This window comes from Equus asinus, chromosome 2, assembly GCF_041296235.1.
Source record: "Equus asinus isolate D_3611 breed Donkey chromosome 2, EquAss-T2T_v2, whole genome shotgun sequence".
Classification (NCBI taxonomy): domain Eukaryota; kingdom Metazoa; phylum Chordata; class Mammalia; order Perissodactyla; family Equidae; genus Equus; species Equus asinus.
Window position 1 is genome coordinate 26,858,717 of NC_091791.1, and position 15,654 is coordinate 26,874,370.

Below are 15,654 nucleotides of genomic sequence, written 5' to 3' on the forward strand. Positions count from 1 at the left end.
GCCTATTTACCCTGACGACCCAACTTCTGGGCACGAGAGGGAAGAAGCCCTCTGGGCAGCCCTGCATCTGGCCTTCAGCTCCTAGACCAGAGGCCAGGGTGTCCATGAGGCAGTGAGAGGAGGAGGAATGGAGGAAGGAAGGGGGCCCAAATCTTTGAAGGCAGGCCCCTCCCGCACTAGCCTTGGGTATTCCCTCTGTGCTAAAAGTCCTTTGGAGAAAGCTACCCAGCTAGGGGACAAGATGGGATACACCATGGAACTGGAGGGACCAGCTTACTTACCGCCACCAGAGCTACCCAGAGGTCCGGAGCTGCACGTGCTGAGCAAGGGATCGGAGAGGTGGCTGCCCAGGGCGCTGGGTGAGGTTGGCGTGGAGGCAGGGGAGCAGGGGAGTGATGGCATGCCCCGCTCTGCCAGGATGGTGGAGCCTGCAGCAGGGGAGGGAGGGAGAGAGATGCTAGCCACTCAGAGGCCCACTGGGAGAAAGTTCCAGTCTCTGCCCCTCCAGCAGATTCCCAGGAGAGAAAATGGGGGTCACAGCCTGACCACACAGCCCAGCCCCTAGGCTCAAGGCAGATTCCACAGGCCGGCTCAGCCTCGGGCCCCAGCTCTCTGTTCCTGCCTACAAATTGGAGGGCTACATCGTGCTTTGGGGTTACGACAGCAGCACGCTCCAAACAAGCCCCCTGCCTAGAATCTCACCTCCACCCTCCCCCTCGCATCCTTCACCTTCAAGGTTTCCTAGGCCTCCGTCCACCTAGCACAGTCCTTCAAGCCCTAGCCTCATCCCCCTGTCCAGAGCCCTGTGTTGTCACTGTCCCCAGATATCACCCACCTTCTCCTCTGTATTAGCACCTTTGAAAAGCCCTTCTCCATCTCCCATACATGTTCTGACCTACACTCTTTCCCTCCTTCCTACCCTCCCTCCCTCCTCCCTTCAACAAGTCCTTGCTGAGGGCCTACCAGGTACCAGGCACTGTGTATACATAAAACTGGCAACGAGACCACCAGGGCCCAGGGCCCCAAAGAGCTGACTGTCCAGGAGCCTCCTGGGGCTGTCCTCAAACCTCCTCCTCTGGGCAGCCTTGACCCCACCCCACACACCACCACATTACTCTATTAGCACAGCCACACACACCACACACACAGAGCCTGGGGTGTTATTTGTTCTCTGCCCAGGAATGCAGCTTTGTTTCCCCAGTTAAGCCATGAGTTTCCTGAGAGCAGGAAATCTTGTTCACCTGTGACTCTCCCACAGGCCCTAACATAATGCCCAACACACAAGCAGGTGCTTAGTGAGACCTTTATATTATTAGTTATTCATCCTAATTCATTTAATAGTCATTGTTTCTAACACTATTCATCAGATGTCCACAGGGCTTCTAAGTGTTAACAGTTTCAAGTTAATTATCATCTCCTTCTTTCAGAAATTCATACCTCCTATTTGTTTTTCTTGCCTTATTACACCGGCTAGCATTTTCAGAACAATATTCCAAGGCACCTCTATCATATTTCTGACTTTAAGGAGAATTTTCTAGTGTTTTATCATTAAGTGTGAAATCAGCTGTAGTTTTGGAGTGAAGGAAATATCCTTCCATTCTGAGTTCACTTAGGGCTTCAACAAAGCAGCCTTCCTCTCTCATAAGGTGAGTAATTACCCTTCATACACTGTCACTGGCTTGTTTTTTGGAGTCAGTCAAGATCCCCTAACACCGATTTGCTGGTTGAGATGCCCAAGTCTCCAAACAGCTCGAGCACTCTGTTTAGCACCCGGAATTCTGGATGATTTTTCTTCAGCACCCACCTAGGCCCACTTACCTTTGGGAACTTTAAATCCTGATTTTTTTTTTTTAAGCTTCTCCTTTGCTCCAGTCTAGTAAGCCTCTTTGGGCAACAGAATCCTCATTGGAAAGCTCCTTATCTATTATTAGATGATGCTGAGGCAAGAGAGTCCCAGCCCTGAAACAATTTCCTTCATCTGAGGAGCAGTGTCTCCCGGGGAGTGTAGCCAACTATCTTTTGACATCAACTTGAATTTTTTTTCCTGCACCCCAGTCCGATTTATTTTTTTTCTACCCTGAATTTTCACCCCAACTTCTTTCCTTCCTGATGTCTTTTCATCTACCTGATTTCTTTTCATTCCTTCCTGATTTATCTTCCTTCAATCCTAATTTCTTACTTAGCATCCTTCGTTTTTCATTCTTTTTAACATTCATTTTTCACTCCATCTTCACTTGGTCTCTTTCCAGAGTAGGAAGTCCCCACTGATTTTATCTGATTTCACAAACTCTCACAATCACCAACAGCAGTACAGACACAAATACACAGGCACTTAGTCGCTCACATGCACCGATACACAGTGTGTCAGTCCTGCAGCATAACTCGTGCTCACTCACATACACACATTATCTTGTCTATGAAGCCTCCTTGCCTTGAGGTAAGGTCTAGGCTGGGGGCTCTGAGGCCCAGGGGTCTCCAAACTTGTCTTAGTAAACTTGCTCAAAAAAATTCAGATGCCCAGGATCGATCTAAGACCTAAAGAATCAAAATTTCTGGAGGTGAGATTGAAGAATCTGCACATGCAGGTTCGCCGAGTGAGTCTAATGAAACTAGCCCTGTCTACGGCAGCCGGTTAGCAGAGCAGCACTCGGAAAGCATGAACACCTGTTCACTCTGGGGGGACGGTACCAGAGGAGGAGTCTCCGTGGAGACGCTTTGCGAATAAAAGATTTCTGGTCAAATCAGTTTGGAAAAGCTGTACACCATAATCACCACCCCCTTCTTAAAGATTCACACTACAAAGCTCTGAGAAGTTCTGCAGTAAAGAATGCCCCGCTTTTTTTAAACTCCATATTTCCCAAACTTTTCTGACCCCAAGGACCCTTTTTCAACAGGCACCTATCCTGCAGAACACTCCAGGAAACACAGCTCACACAAGTCCACATCCCCCACTCCATTCAAACACTGTCCATTCAAACCCAGGAAAGGAAGGCTGGGACCTCTGCAACCCCACTTCCTCCAAGGCCCTCTGCTCAGGGATTCCCCACAGGCCCCCAACCCAGGCACCACCCCGCACAGATACCCGGCTTATGACATGCCAACCTCTTTTTCTTATTTAGACACACAACCATCCTTAGAGGCAGAGGCCTTTATTCCCATTTGGGAAAAACGGAGAATGCACCTCAAAAAGTTAACTGCTGGAGGAAACAAATTTTTAACTGGCCACTGGGGTGTGTGTCCCCAGGCTGGTTATGCACCTGTGGGAATCTGGGTTAATGGGACTCTGAGAGTGAAACTCAAGGATCCACGCTTTCCTCCCCCTCCCTGGGGGGCATCTGGTGAGGGAGAGCTGAGGACCACGGACGGGCCGACGGAGCACTCACCAAGGATGCGGATCTGCGTGACGGCCCCGTGCAGACCGAAGAGCATCCAGAGCGGCTGCGAGGCGTCCACGCACAGCTGCATGCCGGCCGCGGCGCCGTTGTGGCTGAGGTGCAGCTCGCCTTCGGCGTTGACCACCAGGCCCAGGATGTCGCCGCTGTGCAGGGGCCCGGGCACGCGGCACACGGCCCAGAACTCCTTGCGGTCCACCAGCGCCTCGGGGCTGAAGGGCAGCTCGGCTGGCCGCAGCGTGCCGGGGTCGCACGTGGTGACGCCGAACGAGAGCGCGCCGGGCCGCGCGCCGCCCGAGCGCGTGACCTTGACGAAGATGGTCTCGGCCACGCGCACGGGCCGGCTGGTGAAGACGAGCGCGCGCTCGTCGCGCCCGTGCTCCAGGCGCGCCACCGTCTGCTCGTCCAGGATGCGGACGTGCGCGCCGGCGCGCAGCGCGTGGAAGCGCAGGTCGCCGTCGAGCTGCGCGGGCAGCGCGCGGCTGTGCTGCGAGTTGAGCGAGTTCTGCGGCACCGGGCAGCCGGCGGCCGGCGCGGGCTCGTCGCCGTCGCCGCCCGGCACGTTGAGGTCGCACAGGCTCACGGAGAGGCGCGCGTCGTCGGCCTCGCGCCGCAACGAGGGCCGCCGCAGCGCGGTGAAGGAGCGCGGCCGCAGGCAGTCCGGGAGCACCAGCTCGCTGTCTGCGGCCGGGAGGGGGAGACAGGGCCACCGTCACGCGCGCCGGCCCGGGCCGGCCCCGTCCCCGGCCCCGGGGCGCGCGCTCTGCCTCCCGCCGGCCTTGACAGCGTGCCCCGTGACAATACTTACCGGATCCTTAAGGGCATAGACAGTGCTTAGGACACCCATTAACGAGCAAAAATCGGGAAACCGAGTTTTGCAGGACATCTAACTATGTGTTTAAGCAAAGGGGTAAGGATGGAAGGAAAGACACCAAAATTAAAGATACGATTGCTTCTAAATGGTACGGTCATAAAAGTGTTTTTTGTTTGTTTGTTTGTTTTAATTTAACTCGTCTGGCCCTCCCTCTTTATCCCCAGCAGCTGGAACAGCATCCAGCACTTAGCAGACAGCCGTAAATGTTTGTTGAATGAACTGAGGACATCCTACCCCTCACCCCAGAACGCCTCTTGGTATACATTGTCTCATGTTATCCTAACAATTCCCTTTTGAGGTTATCATTGCCACAGGACTCTGAGGCTGAGAAGTTAATTTATCCAAGATATCCTTTTGAAAGTGACTTAACTGGAAATCAAACCCTTTCTCTTTTTAATCATACAAGGGATACAGACTGTATTTGGTAGAAAAGACAGTTCAGCAAAAAGAAAAAGTCATCGCCTGTCCGCCCACCAACCAGAGAAAAACTCTATTAATATTTGGATGTATGACCTTCTAGCCTTTTTTCAATATATTTTTCAGTAATTTTTCTAATGCAAAAATGGAATCATGCTATTTAAATACCAGTAGTTTTTAACCTTTTATGGGTAACAAATCCCTTTGAAAACGTAATAACTTTGACCTATCTCCTTGGAAAAGTGCACATTCTCCCTAAATCCTATGGATAATTTCAGGGCATCCGTGAATCACGTAAAGCCATCCACGGGCATGGACGTCAGGCGAGAACCCTGCTAGACAGATTTCCTTTTCAAAACAACCTTTTCCACTTACTACGTCCTAACCACCTTTCCATGCAATAACCGTGTTTCCAAGACTGTATATTTTTTTAAAAAAAGATTGGCACCTGAGCTAACAACTGTAGCCAATCTTCCTTTTTTTTTTTTTTCATTCTTCTCCCCAAAGCCCCCCAGTACAGAGTTGTATATTTTAGTTGTGGGTCCTTCTAGTTGTGGCATGTGGGACACCGCCTCAGCATGGCCTGATGAGCCATGTCCACACCCAGGATCCGAACCATTGAAACCCTGGGCCACCGAAGGGGAGCTCGCGAACTTAACCACTCCGTCACAGGGCCAGCCCCCAACACCATATTTTTTTAAGGGCTGTGTTGTGTCATGCTTTATGGAGTCCTGTAATTTACAATAAAAGTCATCACGCGCAACGAATTCCCCCTGCATCTCATCCTTCAACCATCCCATGGAGGTGTTCCCATTGTACAGATAAAGCTCAGAGAAGCGATGTAACAGCACCCAGTGGCAGATCCAGGACTGAAGCAAGGGCTGTCCGGCGCCTGACACCACATTCTTCGCTTTCAGGCCCTCCTTGTTTATTCTGTGGGAGTCCCCATATTTGGCTAGTAGGCCGCATCAGGGGCCAGGCCTTCCCAGGAGCCTTTTCTCTGAGCCTCCCCAAGGGAGAATCTGTGCCTTCTCTCCAGGAACTGGGTAGGGACGGCAGGATGCTCAGTGTGAGAGCGAAGCTTGGGGGCCTGGACTGGTTTGGGCAGCAGAGGCCAGAATTCAGCTCCAGCTGAGTCTAGAGCCGATCCCTAAAGCATTCCTGCCTTTGTTCTCCCCCCGCCCCCGGCCCTTCAGGAACAGTGCTGTTTGGGCCCAGGCAAGGAGTGGGTGTCGGCCCTCCCCGCCAGTCCCCTGGCTCCCTGGAGAAGCCTCTCGGGGCCTGGCTGGTTGGGATTTCCCAGGATCATGCTTGGCAAGGAGGAGGGAGCCGACCGGAAAATGCAATTATTCCAGGGAATTGACTCTGTGACAGCGGTGATGCAGAGAGGCTGGGGGGCTGTGGAGAGGCAAAGCGAGGAGGGCCTGAGCAGCAGGGGAGGCACGAGAGAGAACAGCGGGGACCTGGGGAGGGCTGTGGGCTGAGCTGGACCCCAGGCAACAGCCCGTGCTCCCCCAGCCCTCAGGGATTCCAGGCTCTGGCCCTTGAGAACTCCAGAGGGTTGGAGACAGAGGGGAAGGAATGAGGACAGCAAGGTGGGGAGGAAACGAATGGCTCAGAGATGCCCAGCCAGAGCCTAAAGGGACAAGGCTGTCACAGGGGGCCCCACACATATCACCCCCCCACCCCCTCCACACACACCCTCAGGACAATCAGTCCAGACCCATGGAGCTGGCAGACCCTCGGACAGATTTCCAAATGGGGCTGCATGCGAGCTACCCTGGTCTCTGCCCTTTCAGGAGTCCTCTTCTATTGAATATGCCCACTATCGGGTGCTCACTACCTCCCAGGAGACCTGCACCCCTGGTGAATTACTCTGTCTTTAAGAAAGCATTTCCTTCTCTTAAACTGAAATCTACCCCCCCCCAGCCCCCCATATTTATACCCACTACCTCTCAGCCACATACTGAAGACAGCTCTCCTCAGGGAAGACTCAGACTCCCTACACACCTTCTACCTCTTAGACAATAAACAGAATTAGACTCAGTACTGCAGATGTGCCTGACCAGCTCAAGGCACAGTGTGGCCATCACCTCCCTTGATACGTACACTATACTTCTAATAATGCAACCTAAGAGCATTTTAGGTTTTTCAGTAACCAAAATCCATAGGCTGCTAGGCAAGATAGGAGCATAGTTAAGTGCCAGGACTTCCAAGTCAGGCTTGGGTTCGAATCCTGGCTCTGCCATTTCCTGGCTGTATGACCTTGGACAAATAGCTTAACTTCTCTGGGCCTCTTTTCTTCAGCAGTGAAATCAGCATTCACTGACTGGTATAAAATCTGTATTCTAATGCTCTCCTCAGAAAGGATGTCATGAAGATGAAGTGGAATAAGGTACATAGGGCTCCCAGTAGAGGACCTGGCACATAGTAATCATCAGGTTAATGTGAGCCAGGGGCCAGCCCTGTGGCCAAGTGGTTAAGTTCCGTTCTCCACTTCAGTGGCCTGGCTGTGCGAGGTCAGATCCTGGGCACAGACCTCTCCAAGTCATCAGCCATGCTGTGGAGGCATCCCACATACAAAGTAGAGGAGGACTGGCAGAGATGTTAGCTCAGGGCTAATCCTCCTCAAGTGAAAAAAAAAAGAGGAAGATTGGCAATGGATGTTAGCTCAAGAAGAATCTTCCTCACCAAAAAAAAAAAAAGAGCCATCATTATTTTTGTTTACATGCCACATGACTCAGAAGCAAGCACATGGGCTTTGAGGGGATACAAGCGTGAGTTTAAATGCCTAATCCAGCCCTTGGCTGGTGGCCTGTGGTAAGCAACTTTCCTCCCAGCCGCAGATCACTCACCTAGGGAACAGGGGTAATAATACCCGCCTTGCAATGTTGTTGCAGGGCCCAGAGGTAGAGAGTGAAGCCCTTGGCACCTGGGGACTTGATACCTTCAGAAACTAGTATTTGCTCAGGTTGCGTATACCAACCAAAGCCAGGTCCACTTGCGCTCAGACAATTAACTTTCCGAACCTAAATTAGGATTTTCTATCAGTCACGATGGGCACCCAGGACATGATCATTGAAGGACATCGCTGACTAAAGACCAGGAAGGAGAAGCTACAAGTGGAGATTAGAGGAGAAGAAGAGAAGGAAGGAGAAACAGTGGGGGACGGAGAGAGAGGAGAAGGGGTAGGGAAAGGACCCCCAGGGCCTTGCTTGAAATATTGCAGGAGTTGGGAGAGGAGGTCCAGGAGATGCTGGGACCCAGCTAAAAACGGAGTCCCTGGGGCCCGTGCCCAGCCCCTCCACCCGCGGGGTCAGGAGCAGGGGCAGGCTGCCAGCGAGCTCCGAAATAACCATCCCGTCAGTGGGCTCAGCTGTGCCGGGGCCCTGAAATAGATGAAACTCGAGATGGAGGAGCTGGTCAGAGCGCCCTCCACAGAAGGGACAGCAAAGGTCACAGCTGAGTGAGCCGACATCAAGTCGGAGGCCAGGGAAGGGTCCGGGCCCCCAGAGCCAGAGGAGAACACCACGGGACCAACCTCAGCCCAGGACTGCGCCCTGGCGTGCAGCTTAGAAAAACCACATGGGCCACCTGTGACCCCAAGCAGGAGCTGGCCTGACATTTTGAAGCAACAAGTTATGTGATCTGTGCCTGGGACACGCGACTGCCCACTTTGGAGGTGTTTATGGAGGGGGGAGGGGCAACACGAGGCTGGGGAGAAGCTGCTAAGCTGGCTCCCTCTCGAGTCCCCTCTTTCAGGAAGGAAGTTGACAGTCTTCAGCTCCAGCCTAATTTGGTGCCTGGGGGTGGCCCTGCAGATCCCCTGGGCCAGGGCAGAAACAAGGGGGGCCCTGCAAAGGGCAGGGAGGCCTGGGCCAGGGGTTGCCTCCCCTCAGGGTGGCACTCAGGGCACCCACTCACTGACCCACTGTGTGCCCAGCCAGGAGAAGCCAGGACCCGGGCCCTGGGAAGCCAGTAGCCCTTGGGAGCATTGAAGCTTGGAGGTATGAAAATATCTGAATACATCTTTGTTAGAAAATTCTTAGTGTCTCGGATTAGACAGGACCTTAGAGGAGAATGAGGAAAGCTATTTACTTCTGCCAAGCTCTCACTCAGCCATGGCTAGAATGCCCCTGAGGACAAGAAGCTCACCACCTCTCAAGGCTCTCTCTTCCCTGTCTCTAAACAATTACGGCTGTTGGAAAAACTCTCCTTCATGGATCCTGATGTGCCCTATATCCACCCCTCGGGTCTCCTCTGAGCCTTCTCTTCTTTAGGATAAATATCCCTTTTCGGATAAAGCCCTTCCTATTTCAGAAAGAGTCAGAGATGCCATCTTGGAAGAAACGGGATTTGACCTGAGCCCTGAAGGACAAGAGGGTTTGCATTGACAGACAGCACGAGAGGCCCTCTGGGTGGGAAACGGCGGGCCAGGGAGGAGAGAGGAGGGGAGAGGACGACGGGGCCAGGAGGAGGGCACTGGGCCTCCCACCGTTGCCAGCCAGTGCAGGTTAATCGAGGCAGGGCCTGGGCACTGGGGCAGGAGGCGCGGGGATCGGCGAGGGGGCTCCTTTGAAGCAGGGCCTGCCATCAGCCCAAGCCTTGTTTGTTTAGATCTCTCATCCGGAGTGCTGGATAATCTTTAACCACGAGTCAGCCTGCAGCCGCTGGGCGGGCTGGCGGGTATGTGCTGGCCCCTGTTTGGCAGGCGCTGCCAGCCCATTTACTGTCTCCATAAACATCCTCCTGCTGGTGCGCACTGGCACGGGGCTGGGGAAGGAGCCGGGAGGGCGCTGCACGGCTTGGCCGGCTGAGGGATTTCTCCACCCCTCTGGGCAGCGCCCTGAAACCCACACCCGCCCCCACTCTCTCCCCCGTCCACGGGGAAGCGAGGAGAGACAAACACTTTCTGAGGCTCATGGAGGGAAGGGCAGAATGTCCCAGAATCACGCACAGATTCTTAGATTTATAGTCTTCAAGCCACAGGATCTCAGATGTATAGATTCTCAGAATCATCTGATCTGGTGGTTCTCAATATTTTTTTTCCTGCTTTTTCTCCCCAAATCCCCCTAGTACACAGTTTAGATTTTAGTTGTGGGTCCTTCTAGTTGTGGCATGTGGGATGCCATCTCAGCATGGCCTGATGAGCGGTGCCATGTCGGCGCCCAGGATCCAAACCAGAGAAACGCTGGGCCACTGCAGGAGAGCACGAGAACTTAACCACTCGGCCACGGAGTCAGCCCCTCAATGTTTTTTTTTTAAGCAGTGGAATCCTTTTGTCCAACAGAACCAAAAGCTCTGGCTGAAGTCTAAGTGGTGGCCACAGAGCCCTGCCACTCAGCCCCCTCCAAGATGCCTCTGTAGAACCCCAATGTTCCATGCAACCCAGCTGGAGAACCACAGATCTTGTTCCCAGAAACAATTTAGATTGCATGGTGTGACTTTCATCCAGATACCGGGCCTGGGTTTTAAGTCTTCTTCTTTTTTTTTTCCCTAAGATTGGCACCTGAGCTAACATCTCTTGCCAATCTTTTTTTTTTTTTCTTCCTCTTCTCCCCAAAGCCCCTCGGTACATAGTTGTATATTCTAGATGTCGGTCCTTCTAGTTGTGGCATGTGGGATGCCGCCTCAATGTGGCCTGACAAGTGGTGTCATGTCCACACCCAGGATCCGAACCGGTGAAACCCTGGGCTGCCAGAGTGGCACGCGTGAACTTAACCACTTGGCCACGGGGCCGGCCCCTAAGTCTCCTTCTTCTAATGAGAGGACCGGCTTGGGGGCTTGTGTGTTTCGGGGGTGTTTTTAAATTAGCTACTCCTCTGTAACCTAAAATCAACCGCCCTTCCCATTTGTGTAGATACGGTTACCTATCCCTGAGCCTCACAGATGCTCTGGGAGGTAAATGGCACATGTCTAATTGTGCTCAAATAACAGATAAGGTGGTCGAGACACAGAGAAGCTGAGAGACGTGGCCAAAGCTGGGGAGTGGCCCAGTCAAGTCTTGGTTCGGTCAGGTCTCCTGCTTCTGAAAGGAGGGCTTTATCCCCAGGTCTGCAAGGCCCCAGCTCCTCCCCTACAAACACACCCCACCCTGAGCCCCTCAGGTCTCTCTCCAAGGACCCCGGAACTATATCTTGGGCCAAAGAGATCCTAGGTGGAAACATATGAAATTGCCATTTCTGTACATTAGCAACAGTCCAATGCTGGCAATGACATATGGTCATATTTTATATATATTTATTCTGATAGAAAACTAGAGCCCGCCGTGAACAACGGAACAGACCAGCCCCTGGGAGCCTTCGGGGAACTACAAGGCAGGCAGATCCCCCTCGCCACTGAATCGGGGTGCTGGGCACCCCCTGCCCCTCTTCCCTGTGCCGACACTGCTGGGGCCCTGGTGGCCTATCTGTGCCCAACATATGCAACTGATCCCTCAGGCCTTGAGCTCTCATAAGCTCTGTCCTGGAATACATAGGAAGGCCACAGTCCCCACCCTTGGGGGTATCCAGACTTAATAGGGAGACCAGATGGGCTTCTATTTAGAGAAGCTGGGAGGCAACACAGCCCATGCTTCTGGGCTCAAGTCTCAGCTCCACCAAGCTGTGTGACCTTGGGCAAGTTATCGGACATCTCTGAGCCTCTGTTTCCTTATCTGCAAAATGGGTAGAGTAATAACTTTCTTTATAATATATACAAAGAGGATTTATGCTGTCTTCTTAAAGAGCAGGACAAAAGATGATGCAGAACTGCTGATACCACTTAGACCTCTGCGTGCTGCCAGGGCTCAGGAGGAGGAGGGTCATCAAGAACAGGGGAGGTCAGGGAAGGCTTCCCGGTGGAGGGGAGGGTCTACGGTGTTGGGCCCTGATATAACTGGCAGAATTGGGGGTGAACAGAAAGGAAGTGTCTGGAAAAGTCTCTGGAGCAGAAGGAACAGCAAGATTTTTTTTAATCAACAAGAAATGAAAATTGTTAAAGAGGAAGAGATCACGATCAGCATCCTCAGCCCCTTGCCCCATCCCAAGAGCTTGGCTCCAGCTCCTTAAACTAATATTTGCCTCTCAGCCCCTGGCAGCCACCGCTGAGGGTAAATATTGGTTTAGCCTGGGAAGCGGAAGTCCTGATGGCAGTGTGGTCCTCAGCCGACCAGGGATGGCTCACACGCTGTGCCACAAGCTGAGGCACACTCTGGGCAGGGGACCTGACCCAGGGCCTTATCCCTGGAGAGACCCAGGCCTCTCATCGCAGGGCAGCCAGGCTGGCCCGCCACCCTAGCAATGGGCTCCCCAGCAGCCTGGTCCTCAGAAAGCTACCCTGCCCGTCTCCATACATCTCTCTCCTTCCTGAGCAGGTGGGGTCTTTCACCAAGTCCTGAGACCCTGAGCCAGGCTGGGATGAAGCAGGATGCTGTGAGCCCTTGGGGGTCCCCCTAATGCCCTCCTAACACCCTCCTGGGCTCAGCCACTACCATTTGATTTGCCAATGTCTTCTCACACTGACCTTATGCCCAGATCAACCAGGGAGATCTGAATTTCAGTCCCGGCCTGGCTTCTGACTAGCTAGGAAATTTGGGCAGGCCCCTCCCCATCTCTGGGCCACATTTCCTCTTATTGAAAAACCTGACAACACAGAAGCTACCAGAAACTTTCTACTCTCTTGGCTCTCTCCCCTGTGATGCATGCACATACCCACACCTGGGCACACCCCCTCTTCACAAGTCACCTACTACCTTTCCACTTCACCCCTCCCCTGAAGGATCTGCTCCCCAACTGACTGCTAATTCTCCACCTCTGTGTCCATGCACATCCCTCCTGTCTGGGCTAAATTGCTCCTCTTCAACCAGTCCATTCTTTTCACCTCCCTTGGTTCCTGCCTTGAAACCTATCTCCTACAGGAAGTCCTCCCGGACTGCTCCCCAGCTGCACCCGCACAGTTTTACTCTTCAGCACGCTTGACTGCAGAAGTGGATTTAGGTCACCTTAGAGCAGTTAATGGTGTGTGCCGCAGTGTCTTCCTGCAAGGAGAGGGGTGGGTTTCCCATTCTTGTGTCTCCCCCAACCCCTGCTTGGTGCCTAGGCTGTGGTGGGCACAGAGGGGTGCTCAGGAGCACCCTATAAATGGAGTCTTGGCTCACCAGCTTTCTGCCAGGACCCACAGCCACTCTTCCTGAGCCAACATTTCTGAGAGGAGCAGGGAGACCTTGAAAAACTGGGATAGGAGCTTATCTCTCAAGTATTAATCACCCCATAAAACTTGTATTTATTTAGTTGCTGGCAGGTCCTTCTTCCTGGAGGTAGGAAGCTGTTATTCTTGGAGATACCAGCCCGGGCTTGGGCCAGGGTGCTCCGAGGGACGAGGGTGATCTGGTGAACTCCAGCCGAATGGGGAGCGTGGAAGGCCTGAAGCAGGCCTGCTGGGGCCGTGGCATGGGCCAGGGGGCATGGGTTATGGTTAGGGCAGTCGGGGGAGGGGACGGGGCACCTGCCTGGAGGTGTCAACCAGGGAGAGACACCAGCCCCTGCCTCCACTCTGTTGGGGGAGAGGGCCAATCCATCCATGGCCTGACTTGCAAACCTACTATGTGCCAGGTACCCCAGGATGTCTCTGCTCTGAGGAGCAGACACTGGCCAGGTGGGGTTTGAAAGGCTTTGCCCACCAGGGTCCAGACAGAGACAGGAGGGGAGGGGGCAGGCCTGGCAGGAAATCTCTAAAGAGGAGACACTGGTTTGGGGGACAATCACCCCAGGAAAGACAGGCCCCTCCTCAGAGCCCCCAAGACAGAGAGCGACTTCTTCAGAGGAGAAAGTCAAAGGCAGCAGCCGGGGAGGGAGACCAGGGGAGGCCGGAGGGGCTGGAGGGACCTGGGCGGAGGGAGAGACACAGATGCAGCGAAGCACAGGCGGGAGGGGGAAGGGGAGAGGGAAGAAAACGGACCCTGGGATGATTTAGGGCAGCAGGCGGCTCCCAGAGGGCAGGGGCTCCGAACCAGGGCACAGAGCAGCACGCCCGCTTCCAAAGGTAGCTGGCTGGATCGATTTAGGAAGAACAAAACGAAGAGACATTTTAATCTGCTAATTGAATTTAGGGGCCATAATCAGTGTTTGAAAATGCCCAGGGATTATGGTGATTTACGGCTGGGACGGGAATCAGCCGCGGCCTCGGCCTTATCGGGTGTACAGAGGGGCCTGCGGGGAAGTCCAGATGCAACTGGAAACACCGCGTGAAAACCCATGTATAGTCAAAGAGGGGGACGGGGCCAGGCCGGGTCAGCCGCCCGGCTCTGCCCCAGGGGGAGGCCCTTCCGACTCCTCTCCAGGCCCCTCCTTCATCCCCTGAGCTTTGGAAGCCTCATCTCCCCTGGAATGACCCCTTTATCCCCACACACCTCTAGACCCTCCTGGAACTTGTAGGCCCAGCGTCTGCCCCCTCTTCCAAGAAGCCCTCCTGGACTCCATCCTCCCTCACTGACCTCGGTCGCCTCTGACTTCCTGCCTCCCTTCACGCTTACACCTGCCAACAGGTAAAGGGGAAGGCACTGCCTTTGGTATCAGAACACCCAGTTCCAGTCCCAGCTCTGCCGAATCCCTATGCAGGCAGGTCAGGCCTTCCAGGGGCCTCAATTTCCTCCTTGCCAAATGGGGATGAAAAACCCTCCATCCAGAGCCAGCTGCTGAGAGGTTAAATGAGATAACTGGATGGAAACTGTCTCGGCAGATGGAAGGGATCCTATGACCACAGCGTTAAACAATTTGCTGTCTTCCCTTGGGTGATGCCCTGATTGTGACTGGAGTGTTTGCTTTGTGTCCTAATTTCCCGGGGAGCCTGGCGCTGGCTATGAGCAGGCCTGGGTCTACCCCAGTCGCCCCCACTTTCCTTCCTCCAACAAGTCATCCAGCCATCCCTACCCTCCCTCACCCACCCTACACGGACTCCTTGGTGTCCTCCACACGCCAGGCACAGGATTGCGCTCCGGAGAGGAACCTGGCTGGGGAAGACACGGACTCCTCCCTCAAAGCCCTCCCCAGCTTGTGCAGAAACAGACATGTGGATGGACCAAGGCTTGGCCAATGCGCAGTGCGGAGAGGAGAGCAGGCACCAGGCGGTGGGACAGAAGGGACAGAGAAAAGAATTCAGCCCCAGAAGGCTTCAGGGAGGAGGTGGCTTTTAAGCTGGGCCTTGAAGTCTGAGTGGGATTTTGATCTTTGGGGACTGGGGGGAAGGGCATTTTTTGCTTAGAGAAAAGCAAGAATATTGCCCCCACTTCCTTTACCCCTCTCCCTTCAACAAGACTGTGACTTTCTTAAGAGCAGAGACATCCTTCTGTCTCCCACCATGTGGCCGAGCCCTGGGCTAAGGCATAGGACTCACAACCAACCACTTCACAGACGAGAAGACCGAGGCTCAGATAGAAGTGTGCAAGCTGGAGCTCAAACTCAAGCTTTGGGAGCCCAGTGCCTTGAAGTACGGGGCCCTGAGGATGTCTGAGCAGCAGGAGGTGCTGACTTGAGCCTGGGTTTAAGCATCGCCCTCTCCAGGATGGGTGGGGATGAGTGCCCGTCACTGCGTACCTACTGTGTGTAAGCTGCTTCACCAAACCCAGCTGCCTGAGCCTTCAAAAGAACCCTGAGAACAGTGATTATTACCCCCATTTTCAGATGAGGATCTGAGGTCCCGTAGCTAGTCCAGGGTGAGGCCAGGATCCGACCGGTATCTGTCTGACTGTCGCCCAGTAGCGTAACTCTGGCCTTTCTGCCTCCGGCTGGCAGAGGCCCTGCAGGCACACCCATTTCAGAGGGAACGGAAAGCATTCATCCTGGGCAGCCGGGGCTCCCTTCCTGACTTGCTGAGACCCGGAAGAGCCTGGCTTCAGCCTCTTAACATGTCCATGCAAATACAGAAACACTTTCATTGAGTTGAAAAACAGAAAGCACCCCAACTATTAATTAATAAAAACAGCCTCCTGATGCT

At 53.8% G+C, this 15,654-nt stretch overlaps 1 protein-coding gene across 3 annotated transcripts in view; it reads right to left on the reverse strand.

The window, feature by feature from the left end:
• NEURL1 (neuralized E3 ubiquitin protein ligase 1) overlaps positions 1–15,654 on the reverse strand; it is an 85,411-nt gene that overhangs the window by 6,048 nt on the left and 63,709 nt on the right. For all 3 annotated transcript variants that reach the window (XM_014829110.3, XM_014829112.3, XM_070483812.1), the window contains exons 4-5: positions 3,384–4,073; positions 282–428 (exon numbers count right to left, since the gene is read on the reverse strand). In XM_014829110.3, the coding sequence (XP_014684596.1) occupies positions 282–428; positions 3,384–4,073 (837 nt within the window). The remainder of the gene's footprint in view (positions 1–281; positions 429–3,383; positions 4,074–15,654) is intronic.